General features: G+C 53.3%; 1 protein-coding gene across 1 annotated transcript; it reads left to right on the forward strand.

The window, feature by feature from the left end:
- Positions 1 to 902: 902 nt before the first annotated feature.
- Positions 903 to 15,592, forward strand: SLC34A2 (solute carrier family 34 member 2). Its single transcript, XM_054582246.1, has 13 exons — positions 903 to 956; positions 4,359 to 4,458; positions 4,559 to 4,705; positions 5,698 to 5,826; positions 6,949 to 7,092; positions 8,369 to 8,480; positions 9,600 to 9,795; positions 10,539 to 10,634; positions 11,049 to 11,169; positions 11,330 to 11,497; positions 11,871 to 11,987; positions 12,061 to 12,185; positions 13,311 to 15,592. The coding sequence occupies exons 2-13, from the start codon at positions 4,362 to 4,364 to the stop codon at positions 13,932 to 13,934; spliced, it is 2,076 nt and encodes a 691-aa protein (XP_054438221.1). The 5' UTR covers positions 903 to 956; positions 4,359 to 4,361; the 3' UTR covers positions 13,935 to 15,592.
- The last annotated feature ends 313 nt before the right edge of the window (positions 15,593 to 15,905 follow it).

Raw genomic sequence — 15,905 nt, forward strand, 5'->3', positions numbered from 1 at the left:
GGCACATAACAGGGCTGCTGTTAGGGTAAGCGTGGTGATGGGCTCTCCCTGGGACAGGTCTTCTCACAGGGCTCAAAAAAAAAAAAAAAAAAAAGAAAAAGAAAAAAAAAAGCGTGACAACCCCAGTCACACACAGGGCAGACTGGAGGGTGAAACGGGGCCATGATTCACCAAAGCCCAACAAGCCGCAGGGGAAGCAGTTTTCCTTTCTTTACATGAAATGTATTGGGGTGACATTGGTTCATAGGGTCATATAATTTGTGTGCCCACCACTCCGGTCATCCTCCGGCTCCCTATATTTGGCCCCTCCTACCCTTGACCACCCCCCAAACGGTGAGGGCAGCCCCAGACCTTTCCGCAGCCCGGCGCCTCCAGCCCTGTCCTGCGGCGCGCCCAGGCTCCAGGGGCACTGCCGAGCCCAGGCTACCGAAGCAGAAAGCATCCCAAACACTGAGGTCGAACAATCCTGGCTTTGTTTGGAAAGGTTTTGTCCCTGAGTTTTTCCAGTTGGCTTTTATGGGACTTCTGCACCAGAGGAGTTAAAACTAGAAGATTCAGGGTCTGGGGAGGGGAAAGGCGCAAACGGGGAGCCCCGCTACCGTCCCTGTGCGGGGATCTTTTGCGGCCGGCAGCGCTGAGGCAGAGGAGAGCGCGCCAGCCGGGGGGCCAGGGCGCACGGGGCGCGGGCACATTCGCTGCCCTCGGACGCCGGGGAAAGGCTGCGATTTCTCCCCGCCGCCTTTCTTTCCTCATCGCTGCGGGCGAGGTCAGGATGGGCTCATTAAGCCGGCAGGTAGGCAGTGTCCCGGAGGCGGCAGGCGGTCCCGGAATGTGCGAGGGGCGTGGTGATAGCCCCTGCCGCCGGCCTCTTTGCGCAACACCTTGGCTACAAATACCCGGCTGCTGCGCTCCACCTGGGCGCCTCCTTCGGTCCATTACCTGTGCAGGGAGCGCTGGTGAGTACCGCCGCCTCTGGGGCAAGGGCGCTTCCCGCTCCCATCTCACTCCTGAAAGAACCTTAATTTACTTTAAATTAGTTCTTTTAGATATCCCTCGATGCTGACCTCAAGGAACTTGGCTGGCTTTGGGCTGCGGAAGAGGAAAAAAAAATAAATAAACCTCCAAATTTTCAGATTTTACCCCCCTTAACGTTACTGCTATTGCAACTACGCTATTGCTTCTGGCGGTGTTATTAATGAGCCACACTTGGGGACTCTAAAATTACAGATGTTTTAGGGTTCGTGGTTTTGGCAGGAAAAATGGGGTGGGGAATGGAGGTACCACGCAGGAATCAGGAGGGCGAGGTGCTCTTTGTGATCACTGATTTGCTGTGTGACTGCTGGGCCTCAGCTTCCCCTTTCTACTACAAGAACAAAATCTTCTTGGAGATTTGTCTGAGCTGAAAATTCTATAGGTTTGTGTGGCTGTCTGCATACCCCCACCCCCACCCCCACCCTGCATGACTTCCGGGTGCTAAGTTCTTTATCCAAAGTGACTGCAAGAGACAATCCTAACTTGCTGGGCCCATTAGAGCAGGTGGCCTGAATCAGCAAAAGGCTGGCTTGTCCTTCGGCTTGTCTAGGGAGAACAGAGCCCACAAATTTTTCAGTGTTTTGAGACTGCCAGGCCAGCTAGCTTGGGGAATGGCTAGTCAGGTGATGAGCACAGGTGTAGCTTTGTTGGGGTGAATGAGAATCTCCAGGCCAGAAAGAGGGAGGCTCCTGGGACGGAGTTGATGCAGTCTGCAGATCCCCTGGGGCAGATGTCTGCCCTTAAGGTACCTGGCACGGAGGTGAAGTGAGTTAGAATCCCTCCTCCTCAGCAAAGAGGCAGCTTTCCCAAACATGTGAGCTTCGTGGAGGCAGCTTGTGGATCTCATCACTTGGAGCCCTCTCTCTCTCTCCCTGTTCAGGCTCCTGGAGAGATTTCTGTGTGAGCTCTCCTGTGTTGGAATTCATTAACCTGTTCTTTGTGGGATATTGTTCCAAGTTGCGCCTCCTAGGAGACCATTGTTTCAGGTTGTTAACAGTCTTTTGAATCTGTGCCAGCCAACTAGCTGATAATGATCTCCTATTTTTATAACTTTGGAAACTGGTGGCAAGAAGAGCATGCCTCCAAAATCCTCCCCAAATCACTCAACCATCTCATGAAAAGAAGTCCCCAGTGGTGGAAGAATGTCTGGATTATTGCTGTTGGACACAAAGTTGACAAAAATAGCCCGAGTTCAATTTAAGGAAGAAAACAGCCACCTCCCACCCCCCCTCCCCCCTCCCACCTCCACCCCGGGGACAGAAAGGCAGTATCAGCAGGGAGTAATCAGGGCTCCCAGTGAGTCAGTTCATTCCAATGCATTTTAAAAATGCAAAAGAATGCAAAAAGAGGGCTGCAAAAAAGATTGAAATGTGTTTTAAATGTTTATTTTTATAAATTAGCCCTTTTAACTCCCCAGTGCAATGCAAAATAACTGATGTAATTGTAAGTTAATTACAGGATTTATTTAAAATATAAATACAAATTAAAGGTACACTGGGAGGAGGGTTTGGTCACGCGGCCCTAGTTCAAAGAGAGGGGAGATGTCTTTTTAAAACCCTATTAGCGCATATCAAGGGTCTAAACTAAAGCCTTTCAGCAACATAAAACGCAGGCCAACTGCTTCCCTGTCTCCTGTCCCACACACCTCCCTCCCACCACTCTTTCCTTGGGGATTATTTTGCCTCGTGATGGCTAAAGCTCAAGAAAAGTACCCATCACCCTCCTAGGAATTTTTGAAGTCTCAGTCATTTTTTCCACAGTACAAGAACAGAGTACTGATCGTACTGAGAGCCGTGGGGTCAGACTACCTAGTCTGAATTGTCTTGCAGGTGTAGTGTGCAGTTAGGGTGTGTGCTGTCGTGTGTCCCAGTGCCTGCTTGGCATTCGTACTGAGGTGTAAGCACTTACAGTAAATTTTATAGAAATTCGTAAAGTGCATGTGAGATCCGAGGGGTTAATTTGGGTGCGAGGCTTTCAGCCCTGCCTGGCATGATGCACGCAAGCACGGGGCTGACTATGAAGTGTCCTGCGGCATGTGGGGCTCCGGTGGTCCCCTTGCCTTTGCGCGCAGAGGCCACCGGCTGGTGGGAGAATGGGGGGGGGCGGGATCTTGATCTGTCTGCAGGGCGCTGCCTCCTGCCTCCTCCCCCGACTTCTTCACGTGTCCTTGGGCTGAGCACAGGTGGCCCCAGAGCCCATCTGGGTTGAGGAGGCCCAAGCAGCGCAGCGCAGGGCAGGGGCTGGGTGACTGCCAGGTGCCCTACATTTCCCTGTTCCCCAGGTCTAAGAAGAGCCAACAAGTTTCCTCTCCTTAGCCTGCAGGAGTTCCTCTTTGCATTGGGCACACGGGTAGATGCAGGAAGTTGAGCCAAAGGGGCTATCAACAGGGCCGGCTTAATTATAGGGACAGTGGTGGGGAGCGAGGGAGCCGATGTGTGATCATAGGCTAATCTCGTGCCTGGGCATGAAAAGCACTTTCTGGGTATCAAAACCGTCAGCACGGGTTCCTTTCCCCTTCCTTCTCGGCCCCTCTGCAGGTAGCAAGGGTGCACTAGAGTATGGCTCGGAGGTGCGGGGGGAGGGAACAGCTGATCAGGGCTGTGGGGTTAAGAGAAAGCCTTTGGAGGGGCCCAAAGGCTCCAAGGACCCATGCTGGTGTCTCCTGAAGGCTGGAAAGAACGGGGTTTCCACAAAGGACCATTTACCCAGGCAGCACGGCGTGGTAGTAATTGCTACTGTTCACTGGATGCCTGCTTGATGCGGGCACTTTCCTACGCATCACCATTAATCTCATACCCCTGCCCAATGAGAATTATCCCCGTGATATACGTGGGGAAACCAACGCTTGATGTTCAGAGGCATAAAGGGACTTGAGTCAACACACACCCCTTCGCACAGCCAACCCGATGGTTGGTAAAGCAGGTGGAATGTATAGGAGCATATATGTTAAGTGCACCAGGGCACCTTAGAGGGTTGTGAGGACTGGGCAGACCATGAGCCAATGAAGATGGGTGTGTTTGCCTCCGCTCGCTGACTGAAAGGGACAGTCGAGACAGAGGCCGAGACAGAAGTCAGGGAAATCAAAGATTTGGGGCGAGCATGGAAGAACGCCGGAGGAAGGGGTGGATTTAGTGGCAGCCTGGGTGGGTGGGTGAGGGGGGCCTACAGAGGAGTGTTATACAGTGCTTGAGAGTCCACACTTGGAAGGTACAGGCACAACACACATCCACGCCCCCCAGTCTTGAAACTCCTGGTTCTCCCTCATGATGCCTGAGCGCCCCTCTTTTCAGTGGCTGCTCCTTTAAGCTCTGCTTTCCCATCCACAGACCATGGCTCCTTGGCCGGAGGTGGAAAATGCCCAGCCCAGCCCCAGTAAATACATCGAAGGGAACACCACGGCTGGGAAAGACAAGGAGGCCGACAAAAGTAAGTGCTGCTTGCCCAGCCCCCGACGGGCCTCCTGCGGGGACCCCAGGATACAGGGGGCTGACCCTTCCTTTCTCCTGGCCTGCGTGTGTTTGGGCAGATGACACTGGGATCATTCTGACCAAGATCGAACTTCTGCCGTCGCACTCCACCGTGGCCCTGATAGAGGAGCCCTCAAAGGAGCCCACGGACTTGGAAGACCCCTGGGACCTGCCTGAGCTTAAGCGCCAGGGCATCAAGTGGTCAGGTAAAAGTGAGACCGGCAAGGAGTTGAGTTCACTGCCTTTACAGCATCACCCCCCTTCCCATTGTCCTGATGCCCTTCCAACAAAGGTCCTGGCGAGGGATGTCGCTCGACAGTCTAGGAGGCTTAGTCAAAATGTGGCATGATGATTGGGGAATCGTTTGTTCTTTCTTTCATTCATTCAGCAAATGTGCCATTACTGGGGTTATAACCAGGCCAGACACAATGCCGCTCCTTAGAATCCATGGCGTGCTGACCCGGACCTGGGAACCGCCCTGGGCGCTGTGTCTGCAGTAGTGAGCAGTCAGGGCCCCTGCTCTGAGAGCTCCTGGGTGGGGGCGGGGGGTCCCCTCCCCTAAATGCAGGCATCGGAGAAGGCTTTTGGAAGACAGAGGCTGTACAGCCAGAATAGCCGAGCAGGCAAATGCTGCACTTCTTTTCCTGGGGCAGGGAGTAAGGTCTGCCTGGATCACACAGCTGGGAGGGGAAGGGGCTGGGAGGGATGAGGTGAGAACCATCTTAAGTGTAAATAGCCATCAAGGAGGTAGCATGGCCCAAGCCCTCCCCAGATGGAGGCCCCGATTGCTACCTTGTAGCCACATGCTAGAAAATAGTCCCTGCTGTTGAGAAGGTGCTTAGCAGAGCCATTATCTCTGACCCCGCCCTGAGCAGGTGGTAAGTGCCCTTCACTGCCTCACCCAGTGATACTGGCTCAGCTGAGGTGGAGCCTGATTTGCTTGTCCCCAGACAACCCTGGACCCCTCCTCCCAAATGCAAATCTTATAGAGACCCTTCACCACAGATTTCAACTCAGTGGACTCTAGTGGTGATCACTTTGAAACGGCAGCCTTGGCCGCCTACCGCCTCTGGGCCTTGCTGACCACCAGAGCTCAGCCCTCTGGCTGGGGTGGGGGCGGGGAGAGCTCTGAGCTCATTGCCAAACTCCTCAGGGTTTCAGACAGTAAAACCCCTCCTGCCTTTTCCTCTCCCCTCAGAGAGAGACACCAAAGGGAAGATTCTGTGTATCTTCCAAGGGATTGGGAAATTCATTCTGCTTCTGGGATTCCTCTACTTGTTCGTGTGCTCCTTGGATATTCTCAGCAGTGCCTTCCAGCTGGTTGGAGGTATGGATGAAAGGGTCCAAGGCTGGGGCTGCGGGGTGTCGCCATTTGGTTCAGACCCTCGTGACTCAGCTAGCCCTCTCCAGCTGCCTCTGAGGCCCAGAAGCCACCTTGGGTCATCTCCCGTTTTACCAAGGAGAAAACAGAGGCTTGTAGGCGTCTGCAGCTGTCTGAGGAGCCTTAGGCCAGGCGCCTGCGGCTGGAGCCACTTCCAAGCGTCCAGCCCCTTTGTGTCGGTCCACAAACCCCAGACGGGAAGCTCTTTGACATAAAGATCTGTCTCAGGGATCCCATCTTTCTTTGCCTCCACCCCCACCCCCGCCCCCAAAGGAGGGGAGTATTGGATAAGAATCTTCTTAGGCCAGAGCAACTATGGAAATCAAAGCTGAACCTTTGCTGGAGAAGGACTAAGGGTCCCTGGCCTTGGGGGACTCTTCATCCAGGGCTGAGTGAGCCTGTGCATTGTGTGGGGGACCCAGGTGAAATCACTGTGCGTTTGGGCACCCTGTCCCCCAAACGGGTAACAGCATTGATGGCTGGCTAGCACTCTGAGTGGCCCCTGGGTGCAGATATTTCCAGAGGCACCGCCACTCTCTGGCTCCCAGTCTTCACAAAACGGACTGGGGAATGGCTTGGGGGTCTCCCAGGTACACGCAGAAATGACACTCCCAGCATCCAATGACAGGCTGGGGCTAGGCGTCGGGGGGAGGGCGGATAGATGAGAAGACCCACTTCTGGAGAGTAACTGATGAATTGGGAGTGCACCCTGGAGACAGGGCTTGGGACAGGAGATCCACAGGCAGCAGGCCAGGTGCAGAGGTAAGGCCAGGTCCCTGATCAGAGAGGGCTCGGCGCGGGCTTGCTGACGGGGTGAAGGTGGAAGGGGGCGGGAAGAAGCCACTAGAGGAGCAGCGTTGAGGGTGCGTGGGGCATGCCTTGTGGCATCAGGGCAGCTCAGGGAAAATGCAGGAGGAAGCAAGATGCCATAGGTATGGGGGTCCATAGGTAGGGGGAAGCAAGATGCACCCCCCACCCCACAGCCCATGTTGGCCCTGGCTGGAGACTCCAGCTCTCGGTGCCTACCGAACCCCCGCCATGTGGCCATGGGTTTCTGTTTTTTTCCAGGAAAAATGGCTGGGAAGTTCTTCAGCAACAACTCTATTATGTCCAACCCCATGGCGGGGCTGGTGATCGGCGTGCTGGTGACGGCCATGGTGCAGAGTTCCAGCACCTCCACATCCATCATCGTCAGCATGGTGGCCTCCTCACGTGAGTCTGGGCGCCCGTGAGCCCAGGCAGCCCAGGCGCTGCCCTTTGCAGCTAGGAGCCTGGGGTTTCCTCAGAACGTGTCCAGGCTTGTCACCGCTCTCCTCCTCTCTTGTCCAGCTATGGGGTCTTCCAGTCTGGATCACAGGCCGCCTCCTGTGTCCGTAGCCAAGCCTGAGAATAGACCCTGACGCTTGGATTACCTAGAGCTCTACTGTCCAGTCCAGCAGCCACTTGCCATGTGTGGCTATTTTGTTTTATTTAACCGGAGCTGATTTTAATTTAAAATAGAGAACCGGGTTGCTCAGTGGCATCAGCTCTATTTTCAGGGGTCAGGGAGTCATGTGGCCAGCACCTGCCCTATTGAACTGCAAAGGCAGCCTTTGCCTCCCTGTTTAGTGCTAAGTATAAAGACATCTCATCACAGCACGTTGGTTTGGGCACAGCTGAGCTTGGGGAACTGGCCTTCCACACGTGAACGAGACTGATACTTGCTCTGGCTTAGTTGAGACAGACCCCCTGAGTGGAACCAATGTGAACATATGAATTTTTAGCGCAAAGTAGCATTTTAGCCAAAATTAACTAGAGCTTTTTCTGGGCCAAATTAGAAAAAGGTTTTACTCCTTTAAAATACTTTACTTATACAGGTTTTGGCAGAAATAACGCCTGCTTGAGTGTTGTTGGTAGAGTAATAATATGGATGTAATAATTTATAGTTTTAATTTGGACATTTCACCTAAAATGCTGTATGGTGTGCTTGAGTGTGATATTGTTATGTTACAGAATTACATGCTTAGGATTTTGTAATAAAAGATTTTGTAATAAAACAGGGGCGTTATTTATGCCGGACCCTGTATCTGCTAGAACATTGTGGCAATATACTAATTTAGTAGGAACAAGAAATTAAACTGCCAGGAATTTGCCAGAATAAACACACAAGTCTGTGGACGTTGTTTTCTGGTCTGCTTTAAGGTGGTCTTGCCTCTGAGAAACTTAGAGAGGCACTTTTGAACCAGGGCCCACAGAAGGGCTTCTTGGGGTCTGTGGATTCCCTGAAATTATGTGCTCAGATTGTTTTGGGTCCACGTGCCTACTTCTGTGGCAAGCCCCCCTAGCTCTCATCGGGTTCCCTGTCAGGCGCAGATCTCTCAGAGCGTAGAACGGCGGCTCCAGGGAATCACCAGCCTGATGCGCTCAGCATGCCTGGGTCCCCCCCGCAGCTGGCCAGGCCGCCTTCCCACACGTGCTGGCCTGCTGACTTCCGTTTCCTGCACCCCAGTGCTGACAGTGCGGACTGCCATCCCCATTGTCATGGGAGCCAACATCGGGACCTCGATCACCAACACCTTCGTGGCGCTCATGCAGGCAGGAGACCGGGCTGTGTTCAGAAGGTAAGAGGCTCAGAACCAGCCCTTGCCGCCATCAGCCAGGTTGGCGTTAACTACCTGTTAATAGCCAATGAGAATATGTTTGTCCTTCCTGGGTCACCTGCTGCCCGCCACAGTGGAGTGTGGCTGAGGGTAGGGATCGTGGGCTTAGCCAGTCCCGTGATCTGCGTGGCAGGGATGAAACGGTATCAGCGCTGTGACATCTAAGGGAATAAACACAGCTGTACAGGTGAATACCCAGCAGGGTGCCTGGTACAGAGTCAGGGCTCCCCAAATGCAAGCCCAAGCCGGGAGCTTCTCTGCAGCGCATGTCGTTAAAACAAGGCCAGATCGGTGAGGACTTCCTGTCCTCCCGAGTCAGAAATAATTACAACCTGAAGCTTCCATTCTTAGCCAGCTCAACCCATGCCACTTCTTTGTTCTTCACTTGCCTGCCAGTGAAAGGCAAAATGTAGCTTTTGTGGATGTGGAAGATAGGAACATGGGGCGGGCTGGGTCCAGGCAAAGAGAACACCTTTCTCCCAAACGGTTAATGTGGAAATTAAGCATATTTTCCAGTCTCTCTTCTAACAGGTGACAGCTTGCTTTTTATTATTATTATTATTTTTTTTTAACTTATTAAGGCAGAGGAGCAGTTTTCCAGCGTGCCTACATCATGCTCGTGCCTTGCAGGTCACGCACAGGGCCTTCAACAGGCCGGTTGGGGGGCAGCAACAACCCCGCCCCTCCTTTGGTCCCCGACAGCAAACACTAATGCACCTTACCCAGGGTGTTGTTTGCTAAGCTGACCTTCTCAGGAAACCAAGTGAGCTTTTGTACGCCCCATTTTACTAATGTAGACAGGCAAAGAGGTTAAAGTAACTTCCCTGAGGGGCATGGCTGGGAACCCAGGTTTTCTTATTCCAGATTTTGAGTTCTTTTCAGTGTTACACGAATTTTGGCCTCTGCATCACATGTGAAATACGAACATTTGCTGTCTGGAGGCGCCTGCACACAGGGATGTGATTGACCTTGCTCGCCCCTGTTTGGCATATATTTAAATAGACTGACCTTCCCAGACTGGTGCCCACTGGCTCGTTGACCAGTCTGGCCGCCAGTTCAGGGTGGGGTTCCCTCCTGCAGGGCCTTTGCTGGGGCCACCGTCCACGACTTCTTCAACTGGCTCTCCGTGCTGGTGCTGCTGCCCGTGGAGGCCACCACCCATTACCTGGAGGTCCTGACCAACCTCATCGTGGAGTCTTTCCACCTAAAAACTGGAGAAGACGCCCCGGCGTTTCTGAAAGTCATCACGGATCCCCTCACGAAACTAATCATCCAGGTAGCCTGGCGTCCTCCTGAAAGGGAAAGGTGTGAATGAACGCCCTCCCCCTTGCGCTTTACCCCGCTCGGGTGGGGAAGGACAGGCTCTGGGAACATGCTACCGGGCTGCCTCTGAAAAAGGCCAAGGGAAGCGGAACAGGGGGAGCCCTGGACAGAGCCATTGGCCATCTTTGTTTCCTTGACTTCAACATGCGCGTCATGTTGGGGAGCGGGGAGGAGGTGGTGAGTGCTTCTCAAGACTCAGGCGCTGCGTATTGGACACTTGGGGCCACTCTGTTCCCACTGCTGACCTCAGCACCAGTGGGCTCACTGGGAATGTACTGTCCTGCTTCTCGCCAAAGGAAAGGTTACTGCCCTTCCCTTCCACGTCACGCCTTTGGGCACCAGGGTCTGTCCATATTATTAAGATGAAAGAAGGCTTTACGCACACGGCCTTGGGGAGAAAAGGCCAGCTTCGACCTTGTCCTTCCACTCTCATTTTTCAGTGTTGCTCGGCCATGAAGAGAACATCCCCACACTTTCTAGATAGCCGCCCACCCACTGCTCACACAGTCATTCGTTTCTCTGCCAAGCACCTGCTGTTGTCCTGGTGCCGGGCTCCCTCTGCAAGGGCCGGCAGGGGGAGGCCCGGCTCACGGCAGGGCCTCAGTCCGCGCACGTCCTCCGAGCCCCTGCGTGGGCGTCCCTCCCCCGTCAGTTCTGAGGATGTGCTGACTCTCTTCTGTCTATTGCCTTCCTCAGCTGGATAAAAAAGTCATCAACCAAATTGCAATGAACGACGAAACAGCTCAAAACAAGAGTCTGATCAAGATCTGGTGCAAAACTTTTACCAATGTGGTAAGTTTCTAAGCACACTGCTGGGTGGATGAACTCTTGCGTCTGCACTTTTAGCAAATTCTTTCATTCAAAGTGGGCAAATAAAAGGTAAGGGGAAAAGAAATTGGGCACTTCTGAAAAATCAAAACTGGCCAGTGAGAGCCCATAAAGAAGTAAGGCCTTGCACACTGGATGGAGAGACAGAATGCAGCAGAACAGAGGCTGCCTTACGCCCCATCCCACCACACACCCATTATTCCTGCTTGGCATTATTTTGGTGTCCCTTGGCTTATCTCTGGCTGCCTCGGCTCCCATTTGTGGAGGGACCTGTGGAGACAATGCATCATGCTTACAGGTGCACACGGTGTCCCCTTATTCCTCACCAAAAACGAGTGTTATGGATGATACATGCCGTTTCTCATGTTTGCCATCCAGACTCAGATGAATGTCACTGTCCCCGCCATCGAGAACTGCACCTCCCCCTCCCTCTGTTGGACAGATGGTTTCCACACCTGGACCATTGAGAACGTGACCCACCGGGAGAATATTGCCAAATGTGAGTAGAACTCACAGCATGAGTCACTGGGACATGCTGTCTGGGGTGCTGGCGGCAAACAACCAAGATTCTGTTACTGTGAGACAGAAGCAATAAACACCAACCAGGCCCTGGGGGGGCTCCGTGCCCTTCAAGTAAGGACTGCCCATGGTTCCCGCAGGCCACCACATCTTTGTGAACGCCAACCTCGCGGATGCTGTTGTTGGCATCATCCTGCTGGTAGTCTCCCTGCTGGTGCTCTGTGGCTGTCTGGTCGTGATCGTCAAGCTCCTGGGCTCCGTGCTCGAGGGGCAAGTGGCTGTTGTCATCAAGAAGACCATCAACACTGGTGGGTGCCCTGCCCCGCATCCGGGGCTTTCTCGGGGATGGCATCGCCGTGACCTCCTCAGGGGAGCCCCTTAGCTTCTTACCTAGCAGTGGCCTCCGCGTGGAGTTTATTTCTTGCATTTGAAAAGCTGCAGGAGATTTCACCCTTGAGATGTTCCTTGGTGTCGTGGGCGGGGCCTGGGGAGCAAGAAGAAGCTTCCATTGCTTGTTTGCAAGGTCCTGAGAAAGAGCCAGCTCAAATCCAGAGAGCTGTGAAAGAGGCCTTCCTTCCTGGCAGGATTCCACCCCAGTTTGCCCTCCACCCCCACCCCCAGGCCTCCAACCCATGCCATCTCAGAAGGATTGTGACAGATCTCTTTCCCTCTGTCTTCCAGATTTGCCTTTTCCCTTTGCCTGGCTGACTGGCTACCTGGCAATCCTCGTGGGGGCAGGCATGACCTTCCTTGTGCAGAGCAGCTCCGTGTTCACGTCCACCATGACCCCACTGATAGGTGAGCTTCTCCTTCCATTACCGCCCCTCCATCCCCTGGGGCTGATGTCATGGGCTTTGTATTTTCCTCCCAGGCGTCGGTGTGATCACCATTGAGAGGGCGTATCCACTCACGCTGGGCGCCAACATCGGCACCACCACCACCGCTATCATGGCTGCCTTAGCCAGTCCAGGCAGTAGTCTGAGGAGCTCGATCCAGGTCAGGACGCGTTGCATGGGGCGGGGGCTCCATGGGTGGGATGCAAGCCCATCGGTGGGCTTGCAAGCAGATGGTTTCTAACAGGAGCCCAGCTTTTCTCGGTTAGGTGTGACACTGATGTGGAGGAGAAGCAGCAGGGAGACAGAGAGATAGTGAGGCTCCCATCACGGGCAGTTGTTTAAACAAAGGTGGGGCGGCCACTTGATAGCAGTAGAAAGAGTCTTCGGGAAGCACAGATGCCACTTCTCTCTCCAGCGCCTCTTCGGGAACTCAGCCTGGGCCTGACATTAGGAAGGATCAGGGGGACCTTCCTTGCTGGCATCAACTAGATACCAGGGTGTATTTTACACTTAGCATGTCTCAAGGCGAAGGAGCCACATTTCAAGCGCTCAGCTGCCACACATGACGAGTGGCTCATGTATGAGGGCTGGTCCAAAGCCCCCAGCATGATGCCTGGCACCTTGTGGGAGGACATGGGACAGTGTGTGGCCTCTGGAGCCAGGCTACGGCTGCGTGGCTTTGAACTCTACCTCTGCCGTGTGCATCTGATTTTGAGAAAATAGCTTAACCTCACAGTGCCTATTGCCTCTCATATCAATCGGGGACAATATTGATAGCCCCCTCAGAGGATATTGTTTTAGGATTGAAGTAATTCACATAAAGTGCTTAGAACAGTTGTCTCGCTCACCGTAAACACCTAAATGTCAGCTGCTGAGGCTGCTGTCACCATCCTTCCTTCTCTGTCCCCTCCCTAGAATGGGGCATTGAGCCAAGGAAACCAGCTATCCTGCAAGCCTTTCCTCCTGCCCCTCCAGCTCTTAACTGCTCCACTGAAAACCACAGGGCCAAGACACAGGCTAGCAGTGGGCACATTCGTGACATTCATGGTTGGAGTTTGCCCAAAGGACTTCAGGCTCTGAAAACTGAGCTGTAACACAGCTGGTCACTTCCCCTCCCGACCTCCCCTCAACCCCAAACGCATCGTAGGCCCTCATGCAGTAGGGGTCCCGCCTATGCTGAGCTTCGGAGACGAGGAGGACCCGTGGCTGCTGCTGATGCCTGCTAGGTGACACCCTCCTTCTCCCCACCACACGACACTAACCTGTCTGACCTCTTGTGTTTCAGATTGCCCTGTGCCACTTTTTCTTCAACATCACTGGCATTTTGCTGTGGTACCCAATCCCGTTCACCCGCCTGCCCATCCGCTTGGCCAAGGGGCTGGGCAGCATCTCAGCTAAGTACCGCTGGTTCGCCATCTTCTACCTGGTTGTCGTCTTCTTCCTGGTCCCACTGACGGTGTTTGGCCTCTCGCTGGCTGGGTGGCCAGTGCTGGTGGGTGTGGGGGTGCCCATCATTCTTGTGATCCTTCTGGTGGTGGTGCTCAAGCTCGTGCAGTCCCGCTGCCCACACATGCTGCCCGCGGTGCTGCAGACCTGGAAGTTTCTGCCCTTGTGCATGCGCTCGCTGAAGCCCTGGGACCGCGTGGTCTCCATGGTCACCCCGTGCCTCACGAACCAGTGCTGCTGCTGCTGCCGCGTCTGCTGCCGCGCCTGCTGTCTCCTCTGCTGCCCCACATGCTGCCGCTGCAGCAAATGCTGCCAGGACCTGGAGGAGGAGCCAGACATCCACATCAAGGCCCCCGAGGCCTTCAGTAACGCCGCCATGGTCGGAGAGGCGCAGGATGGGGTCTCTAAGTCCCAAGGGAATGCCCTGGATGCAAACATCATCTCCAGCAGCACAGCCTTGTAGGGGCTTCCCCAAGGCAGGAGGAGGGACCCCAAGTCTCACGTGATCTCTCCTGGTTCTGCATGCTGTTCTCCATCTCACCGAGACATGGTAGCGACGTCAGCTCTGACTCATTCCCCTCTGTGCCGCTGTGGCTAGAAAGATGATCCCATCACCCATCCACCCCTGCACACAGATGAGTTGGCCAATAGAACTTATTTTCAGAGTTAAACCATCCTCTTCTGAAGTCCCAAGGGAGGGATTTGTGGGGGATTCTCCAAGATGCATCCATACACACATGCTTTTCTTGTGATAAAATTCTCCCGTTACCAAAGACTGGCTTCAACCGGGAGCAGCTGCCTCTCAGGTGTCCTCACCCCAGAGCAGCCCAGGTCAGGGGAGACAGACCTTGGAGAACACAGGTGTGGGCCTTTTTCTCTTCCCAATGCTCCCCAAGTTTCCTGACAAGGTTTTCTCACCTGGGCAGGTAGGGCTAGTCCAAGCATTTTACAAACTGGGCCCTCAAGTTTCCGGGACGGGAGCCGCATGGAAGCTGCAGAGATTCAGGCTGAGTTTTGGTTCACCTGTGGCTTCCGCCTCCTAAGAGGAGAGCGGTCCTGTTCCTGACGTGGGCAGGTGGAGGATGGGAGCTGGGCAGCTGGGCAGTTAGGCAGTCGGGGCCAGGAGAGATGGTTTATCTGCTTAAAAGGGCTGAGGGCTCTTTTTAATTTGGCTATTTTGGAAGGCAAATGGCCCATCGTAGCTAAAGCCTAGTGCCGCTCTTGGTTAGAATAAAATCATCCCCGTTGAGTTTTCTGGCTTCAGATTCTCTGTCCCCTCCACTGCCACCATCTTGAGTCCCAGGAAGCACCTGAGCATGGAACAGTTACAATTCCTTGCTCTGTGCAAGATGACTGTCTGGGTCAGCTTCCATCCGTCCATCCATCCATCCATCCATATATTCTTTCCAAATACTCTCATATTCCCATAGATAGATGGACTTGATTTCCTGCCCTCCCATCTGCAGAGCTCTCAACTTTTCCCTGAGGGTAGAAGTGAGGACCTGGCTGGACTCTCACAGAACCGTGATTGCCAAGTGACAGTGGGGTCCGTGTGTGTCTGTGGGTCCGGGGGGGGGGTGCTTCTTGCCCCAGATGCCTTCTGTGCCTTCTACATCCCCTGTTGTATTCACCCCTTCACTCCTCACGGCTCCTCACCTCCAGTTTTTCCTGGAGAGCGAGCTTTTAACCAGGTCTGGGGGAGGCAGAGGGCAGCGCCACCACGCTCCCATCGCAGCAGGTTGGGATACCAAACCGAGCCCTCCCTTGACCTTTTCCTGTGTAGATACAGATTCCCTAATGGCCACTCATGCTCTATATTTATAATCGTGCACCTGTACAGTGCTTTTTTTTAAGTTAAATAGTGAATGGTGTGATATGTTTTAGGTTCTTATTTGGAAATGTAAAGGAAAGAGAGACCATCTTTGTATTTTTTTTGTAATACCGGCTTTTCAACATGCCTTCTGTTAGCCATGCCCTGTGGCCTCACCCTGTAAATACATAAGCTAAACCTGGCCAGGGCTTTTTACACTCTAAAAATTCAATCCTTGCACCTGCATTGATTGTATTTTTTTTTTTTTTTTTTACTGGTCGTGGGAAGGGAGAAATAAAAAGATAATCAAACCCACATGGAGCATTTTGCTTTCAATTACAGGGAAATATGGGCCTCCTGGATCTATATCCTAAACATTTGAGGTCATTTTCCTCACCTAATGTCAATGCTCACCATCGGCCGGCTACATAATTTGTTGGACCCCTTCGTCAAGAAGCAGGAACGTGCAATTATAGGTGTTCAAGATAGAAAGCTTTCCTTTCTTCCACAGTCTCTCTTGAATTGTTTTTTTAAAAGTTTGCTATTTACAGATCCCCCTTGACTTGTGATGGGGTTATTATGTCTCATTGTAAGTTGGAAATACATTTAATACACCCAACCTAC

The sequence above is a fragment of the Pteronotus mesoamericanus genome, unplaced genomic scaffold (assembly GCF_021234165.1).
Source record: "Pteronotus mesoamericanus isolate MK-2021 breed Mesoamerican mustached bat unplaced genomic scaffold, CSHL_Meso_final contig_68, whole genome shotgun sequence".
Classification (NCBI taxonomy): Eukaryota; Metazoa; Chordata; class Mammalia; order Chiroptera; family Mormoopidae; genus Pteronotus; species Pteronotus mesoamericanus.

Coding starts and splice junctions, on each gene's coding strand:
- SLC34A2 (XM_054582246.1), top strand. CDS start 4,362: ATGGCTCCTTGGCCGGAGGTGGAAAATGCCCAGCCCAGCCCCAGTAAA. Junction 7,093..8,368: donor CAGCATGGTGGCCTCCTCAC/GTGAGTCTGGGC, acceptor CCTGCACCCCAG/TGCTGACAGTGCGGACTGCC. Junction 8,481..9,599: donor GACCGGGCTGTGTTCAGAAG/GTAAGAGGCTCA, acceptor TCCCTCCTGCAG/GGCCTTTGCTGGGGCCACCG.